Raw genomic sequence first — 21,861 nt, 5'->3', positions numbered from 1 at the left:
CGGTTATGCTTTTGTTAAGACTCAAAAATTTTGAAAGACATTGAATGAAAAAAAAAGGAATAAAAAAAGAAAAAGAAAAGTCATTCATGTCATGAAGAGCGAGGAGCCCACCAGCACTGAAGGCCCATTACATGGATATGAATTAAGAGATAAAGATGTGAACGTGCACGCGAGTGCGCTTGCGTTGTTTGTATTAACCGTACATTAATATTCCTTAACTTTTATTTTTATTTAAAGAAATACAAATTTCTTTTATTAATTGTCCTCCTCTCCTTCCTACTGCATTAAAAATTAAAATACGGTTTTGGGCTTTGATTGGAAGTTTCAGGACCCCACAGCGACAGTTCCTATCCAACTACTGTTTAGATACTGATTGACGAAGATTCTAGATTCACGATTGTGATTGAGCATTAGAAAGCTCCAATGGATGCTTCTAGAGAAAGGCGCAGAAACAAACAAGTCCTCGTGGCCTGGGTACTTTTATTTGGTATGTGGACATCGATCAAGGTGTTAAAACCAACCAAATCCAAATCCAAATTCATGGGAGACCCTACTGGCCTAGCCCGAAAACCAGGATTTCCATCGCCCCTTGTAATTAACATTTCCGGCAGCGGCAAACCCGAAGGAATAAAATAAACAGCTAAGAAGAACGTGAGCTCAAATATAACCAGAAATGGGGAATGCATATAGTTATACTCTAGTCAGTAACCGAAAAACCGCTTAATTTGGTTTCCCATTTCACCTGGATACTCGCTTATCGAACTGACACTCTCTATTCCATCAGCAGGTACACTCCGTAGCCTGTACTCTCCCCACCTAACGTACACTCAGAAGTCAGAACTCCTATTCACTGACCAAACAATCTCTCTCTCTCTCTCCCTCTAAAATATTTCTGAGCTCTGTTGTTTCTCCCTCCTCCCTCCATTAAGAGCTTCACTACTGTTCCAACCACCACATTAAACTCTCCCCTTCAAATAAACCTGCAACCCCTGGTGAGGTCCCAACTTGAAATTTCACACAAGCATGTATAGCGCGCACAAATGAAAAAGTAGATGAAACAAAGCAATATTTACAATGATGCAAGAGAAACTGTAACAAATTGAAATTTCCAAAATTAACCATGAACCCAATTTTTTCAGTTTTCAGTTTTCACCCACCCACTGACAAGAGAGAGAGAGAGACAGAGAGAGAGAGGGAGGGAGAGAATCATCAAGACGTCCATTGTCCACCCTTTATACAAGCATTTCCTTCACTCCTGCCCATCACATGCACAAACGAAAACAAAAGAGAAACGAAAGTTCTCCATTTCTTTAAACACTATGATCATTGACCAACATGCTCCTAACTTGTTTGAGTAAAGAAAATGGCACATTTCAGACCAAGTACAGAGCATTCCGGCCATCTTAATGGAAGCCTTCGTCGACATCATTTGTAATTTCTCTTGGGAAAGAACAGAAAAGAGTGAAAACGTGGGAAGATCGATGTTCATTTTGTTCTTCGGTTTTTCTTTTTTTTTTTGTTTTGTTTTTTATCACGCACCTGTGTTTCTTCTGTCGTTGTCACAAGCTAAACCTTCTGTCGTCGACGCCAGCTTCTGCAGATTTAATTTCACCACCGTATCAGCAAACATGCGAGTATCATCGTCGGTATTCCCCTCCGGCACATCTACTACATACGACTCCAAAACGACAGTCCAGATCCTCCCATCACTTCCTCTGAACTCGTTCAGCGTCGTCACCGATCGGTAGTTCCTCAACCGGTGCTCTCCGCCGATGATGCTGAAACCTGTCACGTGTCTCTCATCATCCAGTATATCCAATCTCTCCGTACTGGTCGCCGCCGGTAACCCAGATATAACGTTGACCTCTCTCAGGCATCCGACGGTGGTGGGAGACTGGGACCCTTCTTTAAGCGAGCAGCTCTTGATGAAATGCTTGTACGTCTGCGGTTTATCGAATCGACGGACGACGGACCAGACTGTGTCCAGCGGAGCTTGTATACGTTGAGCGAGTAGAGATGAGCATTTGCTCGAGCCGATACGATACGTGTGGAAGTCGTTGATGATCGGCTTCAATTCTTCGAATTCTTCTTCTGTCAAGCCGGCTGGCATCGTTGTATGGTGAGCTGTGTATGTTTGTTCTTCCTCTTCCGTCGTCCATACTTCTCCTTCTTCCTCCATGTCTGCGATTAGATGGGGACTCGGGAGTGGGGAGAGCTAGAGAGAAGTTGTGAGAGAGAGAGAGAGAGAGAGAGAGAGAGGAGCCAGTAGGAGAAATTCATTATTTATTTTATATTTATATTGCAAGGTGGGAAATATTATATTTTTAAAATGTACCGAGAGAAATATATAAAATGAAAAGTTGAAATTTATTTGTTTAATAGTATGTATTATGAAAAAGTAATTAATAATTTGGTGAGTTTTGGGAGTGTTGTCAAGTTATGATGTAGAAAGGTGGGCTCCGGGCCCTCTGGCTCAGCTATCATTTGTTCACAGATCGTAAATACGATCGAGCCGAGCCGAGTTCCTGCCAATAGTTCTTTTACCCATTTTTTATTTTTTTTCCTCTTTAAATTTCTGAAACATGTATCGACCTGTGGTACCATGCATGAGTTGCAGTTTACACGTGGCTAGATGAACACTTCGTAAACATGCTCACGAGCAAGCGTCAGCTGTCAGGGAAGAGTAGGGTCTGTGGTCAGCCGTGCACTCAGCACTCAGGAGTCAGCAGTCAGAGCAGATGGAGGGGAGGGGAGGTGCTGGTCACCTGCTGCCTGCCGGTATAGGTGTAAATCGGCCCCGATTTTGGATTAATTTCATTTTTTAGGGTTTTTTTTTTACAAAAATATTTTTCAATAGCTATAAACAACTATTACGAGAAGAGAAAAAATGACACAAATGCTCTTTAATAGTTATTAAATAGTTAGTTTAGTAAGCATTTTGGCTAAAGTAATAAATAATCCAAAATACTATTTCTAATTACTAAAAAATAGCTAATTTTTAGGGTATTTTGGATAATTAAATTATTCTCAATTCTTATAAATAGTCATATCCTTCACCTTTTTCATCACACTAATTCAACAATTCTCTTAATCTCTTCTCTAGTTCTCATATTCTCTCAAGTTTCAATCTCTCAATCTCTCAAATTTTCAATCTCTCGTACATTTTTTGAATTCTGATCGATTAATTCTCCAATTCTCAATTTTATTGAACTTTCAACAAGAAGACTTGCTCAACCAGCTCAAGTATCTCAACTTAGCAATTTGGGAGGCATAAACTCGAAATCAAGTTGGGATTCTAAACCAGCAATTCGGGTAAATCCAATTAAATTAATTTTTATTTTTAGAATTAAAAAAAATGGTTGACTCTTCTCACAATCAATTCCCCACCATGTTCAATGTCAACGATATTTAGTTGCATTATGATAATGTTAGCACCGATATGGATGTTATTGATATTGATGGAACTTCCACCTATAGCATTGATACTAGGGGAAAGAAAAAGATGACCTCTAAGTTGATTAGCTCGATTTGAAAAATATTTAAAGTAGAGAAGGTTGAGGGGAAGGGAAAATTGTTTGCCAAAAATATAGGAAAGACTCTAACTATTGTAGCAATGGTGGTACTATCCATTTGAGTGAACATTTGTTCATTCATTAGAAAGCAAAAGAAGAACAAGAAGGGAGAGAAACAACACAAACACAAATCGAGTGGGGGGTTTTGGTACATTTAAATATTCTCAAGAAAAAATGAGGCATGAATTAGCAAAATACATTGTACATGATGAATAATCATTTTTGTTAACTGAATATACTAAACTTGAAAAATGGTTACGTAATTCTATAAATCCACAATTTATAAAGGTTTCTAGGAATACCATATATGTTATCAAATCTTTATTCTAAAGTTGCAATTAATTTTGATGTTTGGACTTCTAAATTTAACATAAGTTATATTTCTGTTACCGATCATTTTATTGATGAAAATTGGCTTTTAAACAAAAAAATTTAAGTTTTATTAGGCTTAAATTGCCACATACCTAGTTATTGCTATAAGCATTTTAAATACTTTACATGTTTATAGAATTGAGAATTAATTATTTCCTATTAGTTTTGATAATGTTAGTAATAATGATTCAACAATAAATATTTTAAAATATCAATTAAAACCATGTTTAAATGATAAATTATTTCATATCAGATGTACATGTCACATTTTAAATTTATGTATTCAGGATGTTTTAAATATTAGTTCTACTCATATTTCTAAAATTAGATATTGTATTATATATACATTAAAAGTTTTGGATGAAGAAAACAATAATTTAAATATTTATGTCAAAATTATGGTTTAAAAATATAAACATTTTATATTAGATGTCAAACATAGATAGAATTCTACGTATGCTATGTTAGAAAGTTGTATTTCTCATAAACAAATTCTTAATGATTTTATAATGCAAAAATGCCTAATGATATTATATTTGAGTAAGACTGGGAAATGGCTATTTGTATAAATTTTTAAAACATTTTTATGATGCAACTAATGAGTTATTGGATATTTATTATCTAACTAGTTGCAATTTACCTTAACAATTAATGGTGGTTAATGATTGTTTTGCAAAATATAGAAATAATTCACAATTTAAAAGTATTATTGAAATAATGGAAAATATATTTAAAAAATATTAGGAGAACATTTCTCCTCTTTATTGCCTAGCTATAATTTAGATATTTTACTTGAAACACATTGTAAAAATATGAATATTGAAATTGGAAATAAAAAAGAAGAAATTAATAGTTTATTATTTGAAATGTATATTTTATATGAAATTGAAGCAATATGAAATAATTCTACAACTTGTACAACTTAATCTTCTACTTCTGAACTTAAGCCTAGTAATTGAAAATAATTTTTTTTATTTAATAAGTAGAAGTAAAAAAAATCTGTTACCTCAACAACAAGTTCATTTATTAAATTTAATTTTTATTTACAAGCAAAATGTTCTACTTTAGTTGAGGAAATAAATAATTTTGATATTTTAGCTTGGTGGAGTGAACATTCAAAAAATTATCCAATTCTCATTGACTTGGCGCGTGATCAACTAATCCCTTCGATGTCTACAATTCCATTGGAGTCTTGTTTTAATGTAGGTATTAGGGTGTTGGACAATAAGAAGTTGTATGAATGATGAAAGTATAAAAATATGTATCTACTTTAAAAATTGACTAGACAACAAGAAATTGTATGACTGTGAAATTATAAAAATATGCTTCTACTTTAAAAATTGACTATATGCTGAAGACAAATTACAAGACAAAGTAGGGCATGATACTACACCCAATATTTCACCTGAAGTAGATGCTAAAAGTCATGAACAATAGGAGAAAATCAGAAAATGATAAAGTCAATATTTTTTTATATACTCAGTCAATAGTTGTATAGCATTTTTTTTTAAATCATTGTAAAATTTTTTAATTTTATTTAATTTATTTGCTATTTTTTTAATAATGTAATTTTGTACTTTTAATTTGTAACTATATTGTATTTTTTATATTTTATTAATTTATTTCATTTTTCTATTTCCATATTTCATTCATCCAAGTATCCAACCATTGTATTCTTTATAATTTGTATCATTCAAATTTAAATCAAATAAAATTCTTATTCTTCTTTCAATTTGTTATTTCATTCTTATCTGGTTAAGTATTTCTTTTTTTCATTTATTTGTTAGATTTCTCATTTCTATTTTTTTCAAATAGTTCCCAAAACCCAAAATAAAGTTAAATATTTTAGTTTTACACTTTTACTTAGCAATGAAATAAAAAATAAAAAATGCCAAAAATAAAAAAATAAAAAAGTAAAAACCAGTTTAGCCCGATTCAACCAACACCTTAGGCTTGGCTTATGGCCCAGTCCGACATAGCTTAGACTGGTGATACAGCACGGCCTAGGTCCATGGCACGGCACGGGCCCACACGAGCCGACCCCCCAAATTATCCCAAAGGAGGGCGACAAGGGCCAGGATGACCCGTGGCAATGAATAGGTCCATTTTAGCGTAGATTTTGGGCCCGAATTGTCATTAGGCCTAGGAGCGGGAGATTAATGCGCCATTTCCATTTGGCGACGGGCCAATGTTTTTCTTATGCTTCAAAGAATTCTTTTTATCTTTTCTAGTCACATGAAGCGAAATACAAGGGAAATTTCTAGAATCTGTATAAAATATATAATATGTAATGAATTTTCGACAATAAAATTGTCACTAAAGTCAAAATAGAATTTTTTCTATTTTATAATTAAAGATGGAACTGGATTCATAAATATCCAAATTCGATTTATTAATTAAACGGATCAATTTTTCAATTCGATCCGGTTTATTAAGATCAAGGGAGGGAAGTATCCGAATTTGGTTCTTATCGAATCGAATTCGGATTCAAATCAAATCTTATTTAACTTATTTGTAGCCCTAATCCGACTTCAATCCGAAATTTGATCAAATGTTTGAACGTCCGATTCAAATTCAGCTCTGATCAGATTTTCGGATTTCCAAATGGTCTTCAGGCAGCTTATGAACAAAACTCTGTTTTTTTTTTTCAGGCATTTGGCGAATGTAACTACAAACTTTCATGAGACATTTTCTTGAAACATTTTTTATTTTTTTATTGGATAAATAAAATCGTTCATTCAACAAAACATCCAAACACAGTATTTTACTTCAAATAAATGCATTGAACGACATACCAAAACTATTCTATTTGTTTTCAGTGAGGACTGGGGTGCAAGGCAAATTTTTAAGGTTTGATACTTTGATTAGCTGTTTTGGTAGAAACAACGAGCAACATGATGGCAAGTAGCAAATGCATTACAATCCACCGATCCAAATCCAGAACTATCACCATGGCGATGGAACAAAGTAGAATTGCAGATTTGTGGCAGTGGACAAGAGTTTTGTGCTTTGTCTTTTCCAATGTTCCTCTGACGAATCTCAAATAGGAATATGAAAATGGGAGAAATAAATCTGAAATATCAATAATAAGGAGTTTGAAAATACTCTAATTTTTTAATTTGGTACCTCTCTAATTGTAAGGAAAGTATATAAATATAATTTAAATAATTTTTTTTTCATTCAAATCCCTCTCATTTATCTTATATTTAAGGTTTTAAACTTTTTAATTTCATCTAGGCGTGGCAAATGGGTGGGTTGGGTAAGGGTTGAATACCAACCAACCCATATTGACCCAACAACGCACCATGATCCATCATCAATTATTGTTAAATGGTCATAACCCACTCTAACCCTAACCCACCCATATTGACCCATTTGATCCATTTATATTGACCTTTAACTACCCTAATCCATACTAATCCACCTATCATCACTTATAAATACAAAAATGGGTCGGGACGATTTTAAGAGAATAATCTCTCTTAAGACTATCACGTGACAAAAATGAATTAGGTCAACTCATATACCCGAAAATGCAAAAATTGTAGATAAATGTAGAAAATGCAAAATAAAAAAAAACAAAAAAATTGTAGAAAAATACAAAAAATTACAAAAAATACAAAAAAACTAAAAAAGTACAAAAAATTCAAAAATTTTGTAGAAAAAAAAAAGAAAATATGCAAAAAATTGTAGAAAATGTTGAAAAATATTAGAAATTTTTAGGAAATGTAGAAAAATACAAAAAATTGCAAAAAAAAATGCAGAAAATACCAAAAAAACAAAAAATGCAGAAAATGCAAAAAAATACACTTTTGTAATATGAAAGTGATTTTATGCTTTCATAAAAGTGTTTCGTAAAAGTATTTTAATAAAAATGCTTTCGTGTAAAATTACTTTTGTAAAAGTGTTTTTATAAAATGCTTTTATGCATTCATAAAAATGTTTTTGGAAAAATACTTTCATAAAGTACTTTCATGTAAAAGTACTTTTATAAAAGTGCTTTCGTAAAAGTCCTTTTCGTAAAATTGCTTTTGTGAAAGTGTTTTTGTATAAAATTGCATGTGAACACGAAAGTTAATAAAATATATTTTATTTCACTTGTAATCTCAAAATGAAATGTGGCATGGTGGTTTGGAAGTCTAATGAGATGTGGCCACAGTAAGAGGCATGAATTTGAATCATTGCAACTTTTAATTTTTGAGATTTGGCGAGTATAGAAAGAATTGACTTTGACCCAATTCATCCTGATCCTTTTCCACTGACCCTAATGGGTTACTCGACCCATATTTTTCCGGTCCGACCGTCCCATTTGATCCGGTTTAAAAAACAGTGCTTTATATAGTGCATTCTAATCCAAGATAATTGGATCAGGCTATGAACTTTCAGGTACTGTTGAGTGTTGACAGGCCTACTACGGAGCACAATTTTGGTGTAAGTTCGGATCTACGGACCATAATACAGTGTTGGTCATGTTCATCGAGTAATATCGGTGACCGCAACACATAGGGGCGAAGCCAAGTATATTGGTGGGGGTCCTTGGCCCCCCAAACTTTTTGTTAGGTCAATATTTATATATAATTAGTAATAATAAAGTAGGTCCTTACCCCACCACCCCACCACCACCCCAAACCTTTTTACCCCATTTCCCTACACAACCTCCCTCTTCTATTCCCACATCATTTTCTTGTTTAAATTGGCCCTCCAAGAGAAAATTCCTGGCTCCTCCATTGACAATACAACCAATGTTACATATGTGCGATTGGATGAACATAGCCACAAATATATTGTGGTCAGTATATCTGGACTCTTGGGTGCATCAACTTGAGCCTGATCCAATTCAATCTGAGTTTTTATATGGGTTGGGAATGTATTCTCAGGTTGTGGGTTTTGATTTGGGTAGAAAATTTTATGGCCTTTTCTAAACTTGGATAGGACTCAGGTTGAGGCCTCGGATAGTTTATAATTTGAATCTAACTCAACTTCAGCGGTTGAGCCTGTCCAAACAAATACATAATACATACATGCGTTATATTTATATAAAATCATCTTCTTTTAATTAATATACATTTTTTAAATGTTATATATAATCGAATTTTATTCTCAAATTGGGCAATAAAGTCCAGAAAAGATGACCATATAAAAATGTATTCCTAAATTACTTCAAAACCGATAATCCATCCAATTGGATTAAACCCGACTTAACCCAATTAAAGCCTAAGCCTAACCTGAGTTATATTGAATTAAGAAGTAGTGAATGGCCCCGTATTAAGTATGAGGAAGTTAATTATATATATATATGAATATAAAAATTAATTAGTATTTAATTTAAATTTTTTGTTATATATTAAAAATATTAACTAAATTTGTAATTATATAAATATTTACTTAAAATAAATTTTTCCAACCGGCTATAATTATTATATAATAGATTTGTTAATTCACATTTTTTATTTAAGAATAAACATTAGTGATTTGGCTTAACAATTTTAATGATTGTTAATAAATATTGATTCTTATTTAAGGTTTAATTACTGTATTCGGTAATTATTATGGGGCATGCTTTGAATAAACATTAATGACAATTGATTATTGTTATTTTGTTTTTTATTATTTACTTAATTAAGTACTTGATGATTGTTATTATTATTAATTATTTCTATAAATAATTTATTGCTATTACTATTTACTTAATTCAATGATTTTCAGCAAGTAACTATTTGATTTAATTTGAATGATCTCATTTCTTTAATTATTTATAATATACATTTAGGGTAGTCCATTTATTTGATTTAAGAGGCTTACCATGTTTTATCTAGACAATGACCCCATACTAAGTAAGAGGCAACTACAGTATCATTTAATTTGAAATTTACTATTTAACAATAAAAAAATAATGTCCTATTGAGCAACCCACCCCCAAAAAAGTATCAATAACTTTGTAATCATTAATCTATTTATAAAATAGTAAAATTAAATGGATGTTTACAACAATATCACCAATGCTGCTTAATATTTAGGGAATGAAAGTCACCTCCATTTTATGTGGCAATGCTTCTTTTGGTCAATCATGGTTACGGATTTTAAGTCTAGTCTCCCCATAGTGCACGTAGACTGGATAGAATTTATCTTTAGGAAAAAGGCAGGGAAACTTGTACATAACATAATGATATGTTTGAATTATGGGAATTGGGAGATAGAAATAGGAAATGTAGTTTGAAATTATAATTTTGGGCATGTTGATGTGTCAAATTCAAGTCAATTATAATACTCATAGATTTTTAGTTCATTCATTTAGTAGCAATTTGAATATTTTTTTATTCCATGTCTTTATTGAGTAATATAGATTGATAATATATAATAATTATAAAATCAATAATAATAATAAGTATATTATTATTACTATTATTTGCTAATAATATATTCTTATTATGTGTGTATTGATTTTGAAATTAGTAATATTAAATTATTATTATTATTATAAAATAATTAATTTGTTATAATTATGATTTTTAGTTAATTCTTGAAATAATAATTGCTTTTATAATTCTTTCAGTTTAACAATAATGGATAATTGAAAGTTTATAATTTAACTTTAACCAAATGAAACATTTATTGGAGAATAATAATAGTATTAATTATAATTACTTATAGTAATAATAATGAAAATAAGTAACACTAATTATATTTTTATAAAATAATTAATATGAATTAATATAAATATAAAATGATTTTATCCTGATTAATAATTGACATTATTAAAATACTTATTAATTATCATTAATTAATTAACATTCCGAAGTAATAATTATCATTGTTATAATTAAGGAATTAATTATTAGTAAGTAATTATAATCAGTAGTTAAATTTTATCAAAAATCATTATTATTAGTAATAATTAATTATAATTATTGATAATAATAATATAAATATATAATTGAGTATTGGTAATAATTATTATAAGAGATTATTATCAGTAATTAATTATTATCAGTGAGTTATTATTATTAGTATTTAATAGCTGAAATTAATTAATTAGAAGTCATTAATTGTTATTAGTACCCCTCTCTTTCAAAAAGTTGACTCATCATCATCATCATCATCATCAATGACAACAACTTGATAAATACATAATTTGATAAAAATCGGTAAATGTCATTAATTTAATTTTTTATCTTTTGGAAAACTGAATAAGAGAAAAATAAAATGGTTAGCATTGCAAATGAAAAATTATTTAGATTTAAAAAAAAAATATTGAACATAAAAAACCAATTATTCGAAATTAAGGTCATTAATAAAGAGTATTTAAAATAATTCATTAAATAATAATTTTAATAAATTAACATTATTAATTAATTATCTATCCGAATTAAAATGGGTAATTTCAGCAAATAATTTAAGTAATTAAGTTTTGCTATTAACATTTTTAATAATAATCAATATTATTAATAGATTAATAATATATTAATAATTATGAAATTAGTAATAATAATAAGTGTTATCATTATTAACTAATAATATATTCTTATTTTGCGTGTATTGATTTTAAAATCAGTAATATTAAAATATTATTATTATTACTATTCTTATTATTCTTATTCTTCATCATCATCTTCTTCTTCTTCTTCTTCTTCTTCTTCTTCTTCTTTTATTATTATTATTATTATTATTATTATTATTATTATTATTATTATTATTATTTTTTATTAAGTAATTAATTTGTTATAAATATGATTTTTAGTTAATTCATAAAATAATATTTGCTTTTATAATTCTTTAAGTTTAACAATATTGAATAATAGAAAGTTTTATAATTTAACTTTCACTAAATGAAGTATTTATTGGAGAATAATAATAGAATTAATTATAATAATACTATTAATTGTAATTACTTGTAATAATAATAATGTAAATAAGTAACACTAATTATATATTTATAAAATATATAATATGAATTAATAGTAATATAAAATGATTATATCCCAATTAATAATTAACATTATTAAAATACTTATTAATTATCATTAATTGATTAACATTCCAAAGTAATAATTAATTATAATTATTGATAATATTAATAATAATAATAATATAATTATATTAACTATTATAATAATATGATTAATTATTTCATATAAATGTATGAATTATAATTTATGATAATAATTATAATATAAATAATTAACATTAATTATTTATTTTCAAAATAATTAATATGAGTTAATATAAATATAAAATGACTATTTCCGAATTATTAATTACCATTATGAAAATATTTATTAATTATCATTAATTAATCATCTTTGAATTATGTCATTTTTTTCCTACACTTCCATTCAAAATAAACTTGGAAGAGAAGAAAATGCATGGAGTCAACTTCATTCAAATTATGGTTCCACTCTGAAGAGTTTATGAAGATCCCCATTTCTGCACAGAGCTAAATTAAGATGAATTCGTGGAAATGTAGTAGATTACCTGTAATGCTGTATTCCTTTGGGCTGCGTTTGGAAACAATGTAAATGAAGTCTAAATCTTGGTTCAGGATAAATTTGCATTTTGGTTCACTTTTGCCCTTGTTTGACAACATTACATTAATACATTGACAAATGACAGAAAAAACATTTTCTAATTCATATTTATATTGATAATAAGATGTAAAAGTAGACTAGTAAAAAGGAAGTAAATTTTCATTCAAGTGGGTTTTTGATATAAAAGGTATATGCTTTATTGGAATTTGTGTTTGCATCCATTACATCTAAAGTCTGTTTCAAATTAGTGTTTGCATCCATTATAAGGACCGTTTTACACTATATATTTGCATTAACACTTAGTTGCATCGTTTTCAAATGCAACCTTCATTGCTACTTTTAGCTGATATGCAGTAGGGGTGTAAACGGATCAAATTCGAATTGGATTAGGTAATATCCAAAATTGAATCTGATTAAAAAATCCAATATCCGAATTCGATTCATTATCTAACGGATATTAAAAATTAACATATGAATTCGAATCCGATTAAATATTCAAATGTTCGATTCGATTCAAATTTGATTAATTAATTATTTTAGATAATTAATAAATATATAAAATAAATATTTTATTGATATAAAGTATATAAATATATAAATTATTTATATAACTTAATTATTATATATAAATTATATAAAATATTTTATATATTATATATAAGAATTAAATAATCGATCAAATTCGGATATTTATCGAATCGAATCAGGTCATATCCGAATTCGAATCCAATTTACTATTTGATATGAATAGGATATCTGAATTCGACCGATTAGATATTCGAATTATCCAAATTTGATTCGATTATGTCGAATAACGAATTCGAAATCAGATTTTTGAATACCATTTACACCCCTAATATACAGTCCAGTTTCATATCCTATAACTAAATCGGGATTTATTTTAAGTGGATTTAATTGCTTGTTTTTATAGTCTATCCGGGTTTTCTTATGAACTGATGAATCTCTTATATAGATTTTTACAGGGATAAGGATTTTACATCCGCATCATAGATTTTGTTTTTTCTAATTATAATAAAATATTATGGTGGCTCCCCTTCTACCAGGAATAAAGCTTGAGGTAAAAAAAAAACCTCATCTTGTTGTCTAGCCAGTTATATATGCATATGTATTATATTGTTGAATCGTAAAATCTACAAAAGCTTAGGTATTTGAATATATTGTGGAAATTAAAGCTTAGATATTTGAATATATTTTAGTGGGAAACATTTTACTATCAATATTTATATCCGCCCAACTATGATACCGAAAAAGTATCATATTCATACCTAAAAAACTGAACCAATGGTATTTGGAATTTAGAAATTAATACAATTGCCCATTACGTATATAACATATATAAAGTGGATATTTGTGGTGCATGTTATAAAAGTTAAATATAAATATGATATTAGATAAGATATATATATATATACAAAAATGGAGCTATTGCTACGGCACTTTATCTACGGTAAAAAAAATCGTAACTAAAACATGGGATATAACCATGGACAATTTGATGTTCGTGGCAAAAAGTTAGCTTTAGCTACGGACAATTTGTCTGTGTTAAAAAGTTACTATATCTGTGGCAAACAGTTGAGCTTTAACTACGGACAATATGTCTGTGGTTAAAGGAAAAGATATTTATAGCTACAGTAATAATGTATCCGTGGCTTTAAGGTACAAAAGTAGAAGTTGATTTATAGCTACAGTCATTTTGTTCGTGGCTAAAGAGCTATTTATCACTATAGCCACGGATAACTAAAATTTTGTGGTTATAACTATGAAGTTAATCATCTTTATCTACAACCATTTTATTTCTAGTTCATAAATAATAATCATATAATATTCATTTTAAAATATTTATTATTTATTAATTACTTTTTATAGTAAATTAATAATTAAGATTTTATTAAAGTAAATGAATATAATTAATAATTAATAATTAACAAATTATTAACTCATTACTTTTGCATAACAATAATAATTAATGATTGCTACTTAATAATAATTAAACTAGAAAACAAATTATTAATAAATTCATAAGTACATAATAAAAAGATAATAATTTCTAAAATAAATATAAATAAATATTAATTATTATTTGATTAATCAAAACTAATCATAAAAATTAATTTAATTATTTAAGTAAATTAATAATTAATAGAAAAGAATAAATTAAATATGAAAGACCACTAATAGTAAATTAATTAATTAGTTATGAATGAAAATAATATTGATATTTAAACTAAATTATTTAAATTCAAAAATAAATTATTAATAAAGTAATAGTTATAAAATATAGAAAAATAATTATTAATTAAATAATAACTAATAATTTATTTAATAAATTATTTCAACAACTTTATCAATTTTTTTGCCTCAATGTGTAATTTTTAACTTTTTTATTTGTAAAAGATGAAAAACTAAAATAGAATATATATATATATATATTTCAAAACAGCATTACTTATTCTATATACAATAACACTAACCAATGTTTAGAAAGTTGGATGGGACCAGCTAGTCAGATTGTTGTTAGATCATGACCCAGCCCTTAATCGAAAAACAAAGCCAAAACCACCCACCAAACTAGGCTAACCCAAGAACTAATGAATTGGTCTTGGGTAACTTTTTTGCTACCTATGTGTTTTAAAATAATGAAGGCACTTACCCAGATATTTTTACCATAAAAACAAGGGTGATCATTTTAGTGAGTTGAAAATTTTCACTCTTAGACCTCGATTTTGTGTTTAAGCCCCCGATTTTGTTTTTCTACCTATGTATTTAATGACGGGTTTTCTTCTAACTAGTCTAAGATATAAGATATATTGCTATACACACACACACATATATTTAAGGCCAGGCCGGGAACATATGAGATTAGGCTTACATGAGTCTATTTTATTTATATGGATTTTGAATTAGCTGAACAATCATATGGATAAGAAATTGGTTGGTTTTGGTTACGATAACCCAAATAATTATTAGGACGACCCACCATCCAAATTTCTGTCTTGAGTCCTCAGTTATTGGACACAACCATTTCTAGTAAAAGAGAAATTAAAAAAAAGACAACTGTGAAAACATTTAGATATTGATAAAATAACAACACATTACTGCTTATACTATATTTTTTTGAAAGCTTTCTACAAACACTTTGTAAATGTCGTTGGATCAGAAAAATCAGTGTCCAAAGTTACAACCTCATTGTGAGTAATAGACTAATAGCGTAAATGTGTAATAAACTCACTCAAATGACTAAAACAAGTTACAGAAGTCTTAAACATGACATAACATCCTCTTTGTGTTAATATTTTTAATAATATAGTTAAATGTGTTTAAATATATTGAGGTATATTTTAATAGGATTATAAATTATAATTATTTTATTTAAAAAATAGAATGAAATAGAAATAAAAAATTAAATAAATTTAACATCATAAAAAAAATAATCAGGGTGGGATCCTTCAAGGATGGGATCCCTATAGAGACGGGGATGGGGAAACCCTATACCCATGTGAGGACAAGGATGGGGATGGAGCCCACCCTGACCCATGATCATTCTTAAGAGACAGATTTGAATTGTAAAAAGGAAAACTCTCCACATTGTGTTCCAATTGGCCTCACTAATCCACTAACCCAGTGATTAGGTCTAAGTGTAAATCACTTTACTCAAAACCATATTTCTTTTTATTATAAGGTCCGAGACCCACCAAATTCACTTACTCCAATTTGATGGCTTGTGAGAAGCAAGCTTATGTGAGAATGTGAAAGAAAATGAGGATGATAATGTGGGGTACCGCAAAATGAATTAAAAAAATTAATTAATGGCAATTGCGTGGATCTCCTTCTTTCTTTCTTCGATGTGAGCGAAGTTGGAATCCACTTCATTCTATGGCTGTTCCAGCTATACCAACTCAATTTTCTTCCGATCGTCATATACTTCATTTAATCGTATACTTATCAATCTATTTCCTGATTCCCCAATCTTAACTCTTTATTTGTACATTCCTTATCATTTTTATTCAATATTATTCAATTACTTCTAATTCATTTTTCTTTTTTATCATTGGAGTCTTGTCTGTCTCTTTAGATAGTCAAAAATTAATGTTCCATTGGTGCAGTTTACTGTTAAATATTTTGTTTTATTTATTTATTTATTTTCTCATAGAATAAGTGATGGCACTCAACTCAACCAAGGTGATCTTATACCTTGTTCATTACTTCATTGTTCTACTTTGTTGCTGCTTGGAATGAGTCGAGAGCAACAATGTAAATTTACTTCTATTAGTCGAGGGCTTGTTGATGTATCTGAGGGTTGATAGAGCCGAGGGCTAAATCCGATTTATAAAAGAGGAAGCACGTCAAAGGCCCTGGGTGTTATTCCAGGGGTAGAGATTCCAACGATCAAGTTAGTGAGGGTGTAGCAAAGAGGGTGAATGAGACCTAAGTTGGATGGCTCAGACGAGGCCACTAGAAAGTTAGAGAGCTTAGAACAATAAATGTTAAGATGTGATTTGCCTTATATCACATGTCGCTATCCTGGGTCTGCCACGTGCGCCCATGTTGTTGGGCCTGCCATGTGCACCTATGTCACACTTCATCAACAGTTAATATTTGGATGCACATTTTAATATATAATTTAAGATGGACTGATTGTGAAATTTTCATTTCTGTAATAATATAATTATAATTTTTTAGTGTTTCTAAAACTGATCCATAGACGGAGCTAGATAGTTTTCCATCTGGGTGGTGGTTCAGTGGTTCAATACCATGATGTTATGATTAAAAATTGTATATAAAAGTGAAGAAAATATAAAGCATGGAATAAAAATGAAAAAAAAATATAAATAAATTAGATATATCTCTATATTATATATTCATTATATTAAACAAAAATAAGTGTGATAAAAGAAAAACTATTTATGGAAAATTATAGATTAGTACCATGTACCTTGAGCCTAGTTTCATCTTGGTCCCCAAACTTCAAAATGTGCCAATCTAGTATCTAAACTTTCAAAACATGCCATCTCCCTTTTTTCTTTGTCTGATATCTGTTTCTCAACTCTTCCCATTCCCATGCCTAGGTTTAATGGCTGCAAACATTACCATTCCCTTGCAAAAATCGATACCCAAAACTTACACCTTTGTTTCATCTTTTTGAGGAAGAAGAAGATGAACAGTGTTTTATTTCGAAAGATAATTTTGACGTTTTCAAAAGTTTTAAGTGACACATGATGTCGCCTGATACACATAACTATGAACTGGTTAAAGGTAGGTGCTAAATTGACACTTGAAAATTTAAGTACTGAATTGACACATTTTGAAGTTTGGAAATTAAACTGACATACAAATTGATCAAATAGTTAGACAGTTTAACCATCCAAGAAAACAGAATTAATATTTAACCAGTGACATGCAAACTGGGTCAAATAGTTAACAGTTTAACCGATTAACTCACCAGATTATTCTTACCCAAGTCAACAGCTTTTTGCAAGTTTTAATAGTGAATGAGACCTAGAATTTTTGGGCAGGTTATGGATTGATTGGTATAATCAAATTAGTTTGAAGACCATGATTCTTTTTTCTTTAAAATCTAATTAAAATGAACTTGCGAGTTCAGTTCGTTTGGTAGCGTCGGAGCGCATCTTTTGGACCACACTTCTGTCCTTGCATGGTATGTATTTTAGCAAAGCAAGACAGATGGGCATATATGATCTTACTTGCAGACACTGGATCAGCTTTGTTTTGTTCTGTTCGATACAAACATTCAACTAGCCTCCAACCTTTGCCGTGCAATACAATTCAAAACATGTTCATCAATATCTGTAATGCTTATATTGGTTATTCCAAGCTATGATTTTTCAAATTCTAAAACAGTTGGGCCGTTCAATTTCATTTCACCTCTAATCGCTGTTCCTTTGTCAAAAATCTGTTGACTTAGTCAATAATCTAATGATTTAAGTAAGAATTATCAATCCATTCAATTTAGATAACAGTTTTCTACTATTTTTAATTTTAATCACAAATTTCTTAAACTATTTTTACTGTCTTGCACCACCCCTATTGTTTCTGATAATTAACATTGCCTCCGTTGAAATGGTCCCTAAGGTTTGGAGGATAATCGGGCTTATGAGACATTGGAACGCCCGACAACAAATCGGACGGAATAGGTGGCGGCTGTTCAACATCGTACTGGAGCGAATAGGACCGGTGAAGTTTTTTAGTTCCAAGCCGGGGAAGCTTCCGTGTGAACCCATTTGAGGATCAGTGCAGTAACCGTTGTTGCTTCGTATGAAATGAACCCATTTGCTGAGAGGACGGAGCTGGGGAAGCTTCTTATGAACCCAAATTCCTTTTGGACTTGAGAAATGAGAAATCTGAAATTCCAGAGAGTGAGCACCATCGCCGAAGAAGCGAAAACTCGAAGCAGCACTTGAAAACCCCTATTTCTTTTCTTCTCTCTTTCATTTTTGTATGTTTGATGCCAATGTTGCTGATGGATGCAATTGCTTACAAAATTAATTCGATCAACAGAAGAAGGATATTTATTGCATGCTACCTAATAAATAAGGTGTGAATTTGACACATCAAAAATCTGTGATGACACTGTCAAATTTCAGATATGGGAGTGATGGGATTAGAACTTGATTCAGTTGGAAGAAGTACGAATGTAAATATGTACAGTGTTGTGGCGGGACCATAGACTGGAATGAGAAGAGTCTGCATCTTCGTGCACATTAGATGTTGTTAAAACAATAATCATGATGTCCAAATTGATTTCTCCAAAGTCCAAAATGACTGAGAAAAACAGAAAGACTATTGAGGTGTGTACTCTACCTGAGAATGTGATGAGTTTGAATAGGAGGAGACGAAGATGGAAGTGGTTCGATTTGAAGTCTCTCTTTCGGTTCTAACGATGCGTCTGTCAACTCATATCGTAGTCTTATCGGTGGAGTGGTCTTTAACCTGAATCTTCATACACCGAAGTCACTTCCGGTTGCCCCACTGCAATGCGAAATCCATTAATTGTTGTCTAAGGATTCACTCTACACACTCCCTCCCCTGGCTGATTGCTGTTGCTATTATTCTTCATTGAATCTCTCTCCATCTCATTTTTTCTCCTAAATAGACAACAACAGGAACAAAGGAATCAAGCCCGCGAGTGGCTTCAAGAGTGAGGACCCCTTTCGTTCTTCCCCCACTTCAGGAGTGAAAAAATTGCAACCTACCACTGTGATTTGATGGGCGCAGTGGCCATAGATTTTCTCTACAATGTTTTGGCTTCTGACAATGCCTGAAACACCATGGATTGCTACTTCAAGAATGATGGCTTCCGACCACTGCGATTTGACCTTCACGGTCTTCGATCACCTCCAAGATTTAATCGACCTGCTTTAGACGTCGCCGGTCCTTCAATCCGCTGAAGAAAAGATAAGAAACGGGTAGAGGTCATTTGATTAATTAAGCAGATGTTTGTGTAAAAGCATCCTGAGTTGTTGTTCCTCATTCTCCGTCCAATGACCATTTCATCTGTGCATGTAAAAGCCATTGATCTTACCTACTTGGGAAGGTGAAAAATTGGGCAAAATTGCCTCTTACCTAGAATACCACTGCCACCGCCTGATATTACTTCGAGCTCACATGGGCCCCGAGTTAGAATGGAGAAGAAGATTAGACGAAGGAGAAGAATAGAGCTAGGATACTCCATTTCACCGGCTACGGGCTTCAGAGAGGACAAACCGAAAAGGGTGTTTTTGACCATAAAAGGGTAAGTTAGTGATTTTTGAAATTTATAACAATCACGTGGTGTCACATGTGAATGGTTTATGACGAAACATTAACGGTAAAAGAGGTTTTAGGCAATTGTCAGTAGGGGTGGTGCAAGCTAATAATTAAACGGTAAGAGTATGGTTAGTCAATTAACTAAACAATAGGGATAGTTTAAAAAATTTGCCCTAATTTTAATTATTTTTATTTTTAAAATTACAATAAACCATCCTTTGGGATAAGATGATCAAACCATTGACTTGAAAACCAGTGGCCAAAGCAGTTCAGTTTTTTAGTTGGTTTTTACAACATTGCTCCAAATTGCCTTATTTAAACCAGAATTTCAATAAAATATTATTGACTTTTGCAATAAAAGAATACAACCAATTAACTGCCCTAATAAAATTGATAACCAATCAGGTGGGTTTTCATCAAAACTCTCAGGATTTTGATTGGTCAAAGTTTTTCCTGTATCATATCTTTCCAGTCATAGATTTTTCCTATAATGTAATATAATTATTTGTAAGGAAGTTCTAAAAATGAATTTATTTCTGTTATTATAAGTATGCTATAGTATTCACCAACTTTTTTTATGTAAAAACCTCCATTAGGTAGGGTAAGCCTTTAAAAGAACTTTGTGTTGCACAAAAAGCCTTCATTTCCATGATCCAAAATGAAGATGCTTGATAAAAAATGGAGGTAAAAATAAGATTGTTGTTAACAACAAAGTTTTGATGAATTTATAGTTTTTTTATTATTATTATTAATATAAAGACTTATTCGATAATGACTCCATTTTATATCATAAATCATTGTTGATGAGGTGTAATTTGGTCCTCCTAATCATCTTACGACATGTGGCCTTGGTGTGATACCTCAGTGCTGAGTAAGCAAACTAGCTCAGCAAGTCAGCCCAAAACACTTTGCCCAGGCCGATCTCCACCTCGGTCAGGATGAACTAATTAGCTCTCCGGTCATGGCTACCTGCCCTAGAGACTCACCGAGCTGTAGGATTCGACGACGAGCTATGAGAAGGATCCACTGACTTAGACTGACAATACGTTACCAGCCCGAGATCTCTAGAGCGCGTACCTCGATAGTTAAACCGGCCTATTGCATTGCACACCTTAGAGTAACTCAGACATAGTATAATTGCCACACCAATTGCGCAACCAACGGATAACTGCACCAAACCAAGCGACAACGGTTCCACGAGAAGCTGAAGCCCATTGTAAGAGGGATCTGACAACAGATGCCTGTATAAGGCACTCATTTCTACCTATGAAGGTACGCACGATAATGCACTCTGTAGCTCTCTCATTCTCTCAAGAAATATCCAAACATCTCTTGACTTAAGCATCAGAGTGCCCTCCTTGGGTAAAGACAACCCGGGCACTCTAACATCATTTTTTGTAGAAGCACTTTAGCTTGGTCACCACCAGCTCGGCTCTGACAAGTAATCACCTGAATCAGCGCCTGAGTCACCTGACATGAGGGAGTAGCCAGATCGTGCAACATCAATTGGCGCCATTTGTGGGAAACTGTAACAAAAGTTAAGTACTCTCTTTACCTCTTTTAAGAACTAAGAAAGTAATGGCTTCCTCAAGCAAGCAGCCCACCAA

At 30.9% G+C, this 21,861-nt stretch overlaps 1 protein-coding gene and 1 long non-coding RNA gene across 2 annotated transcripts; both read right to left on the bottom strand.

Annotated features, from left to right (window-relative positions):
• Window positions 1–1,049: 1,049 nt before the first annotated feature.
• On the bottom strand, window positions 1,050–2,263 carry LOC148880809 (abscisic acid receptor PYR1-like). The gene has a single exon (XM_088962854.1). The coding sequence runs from the start codon at window positions 2,177–2,179 to the stop codon at window positions 1,532–1,534; it is 648 nt and encodes a 215-aa protein (XP_088818980.1). The 5' UTR covers window positions 2,180–2,263; the 3' UTR covers window positions 1,050–1,531.
• Window positions 2,264–18,428: 16,165 nt separating this feature from the next.
• LOC148880808 (uncharacterized) lies at window positions 18,429–20,207 on the bottom strand. Its single transcript, XR_016113417.1, has 2 exons — window positions 19,310–20,207; window positions 18,429–19,192 (listed from the first exon to the last, which is right to left on the bottom strand). It is a non-coding gene; the product is annotated as an uncharacterized LOC148880808 (long non-coding RNA).
• Between the last annotated feature and the right edge of the window lie 1,654 nt (window positions 20,208–21,861).

Source organism: Nelumbo lutea, chromosome 1, assembly GCF_056320005.1.
Source record: "Nelumbo lutea isolate HS-2025 chromosome 1, American lotus-T2T, whole genome shotgun sequence".
NCBI lineage: Eukaryota > Viridiplantae > Streptophyta > Magnoliopsida > Proteales > Nelumbonaceae > Nelumbo > Nelumbo lutea.
The sequence above is the reverse complement of the archived record's forward strand: the minus strand, read 5'-3'. Positions and strand labels throughout refer to the sequence as shown.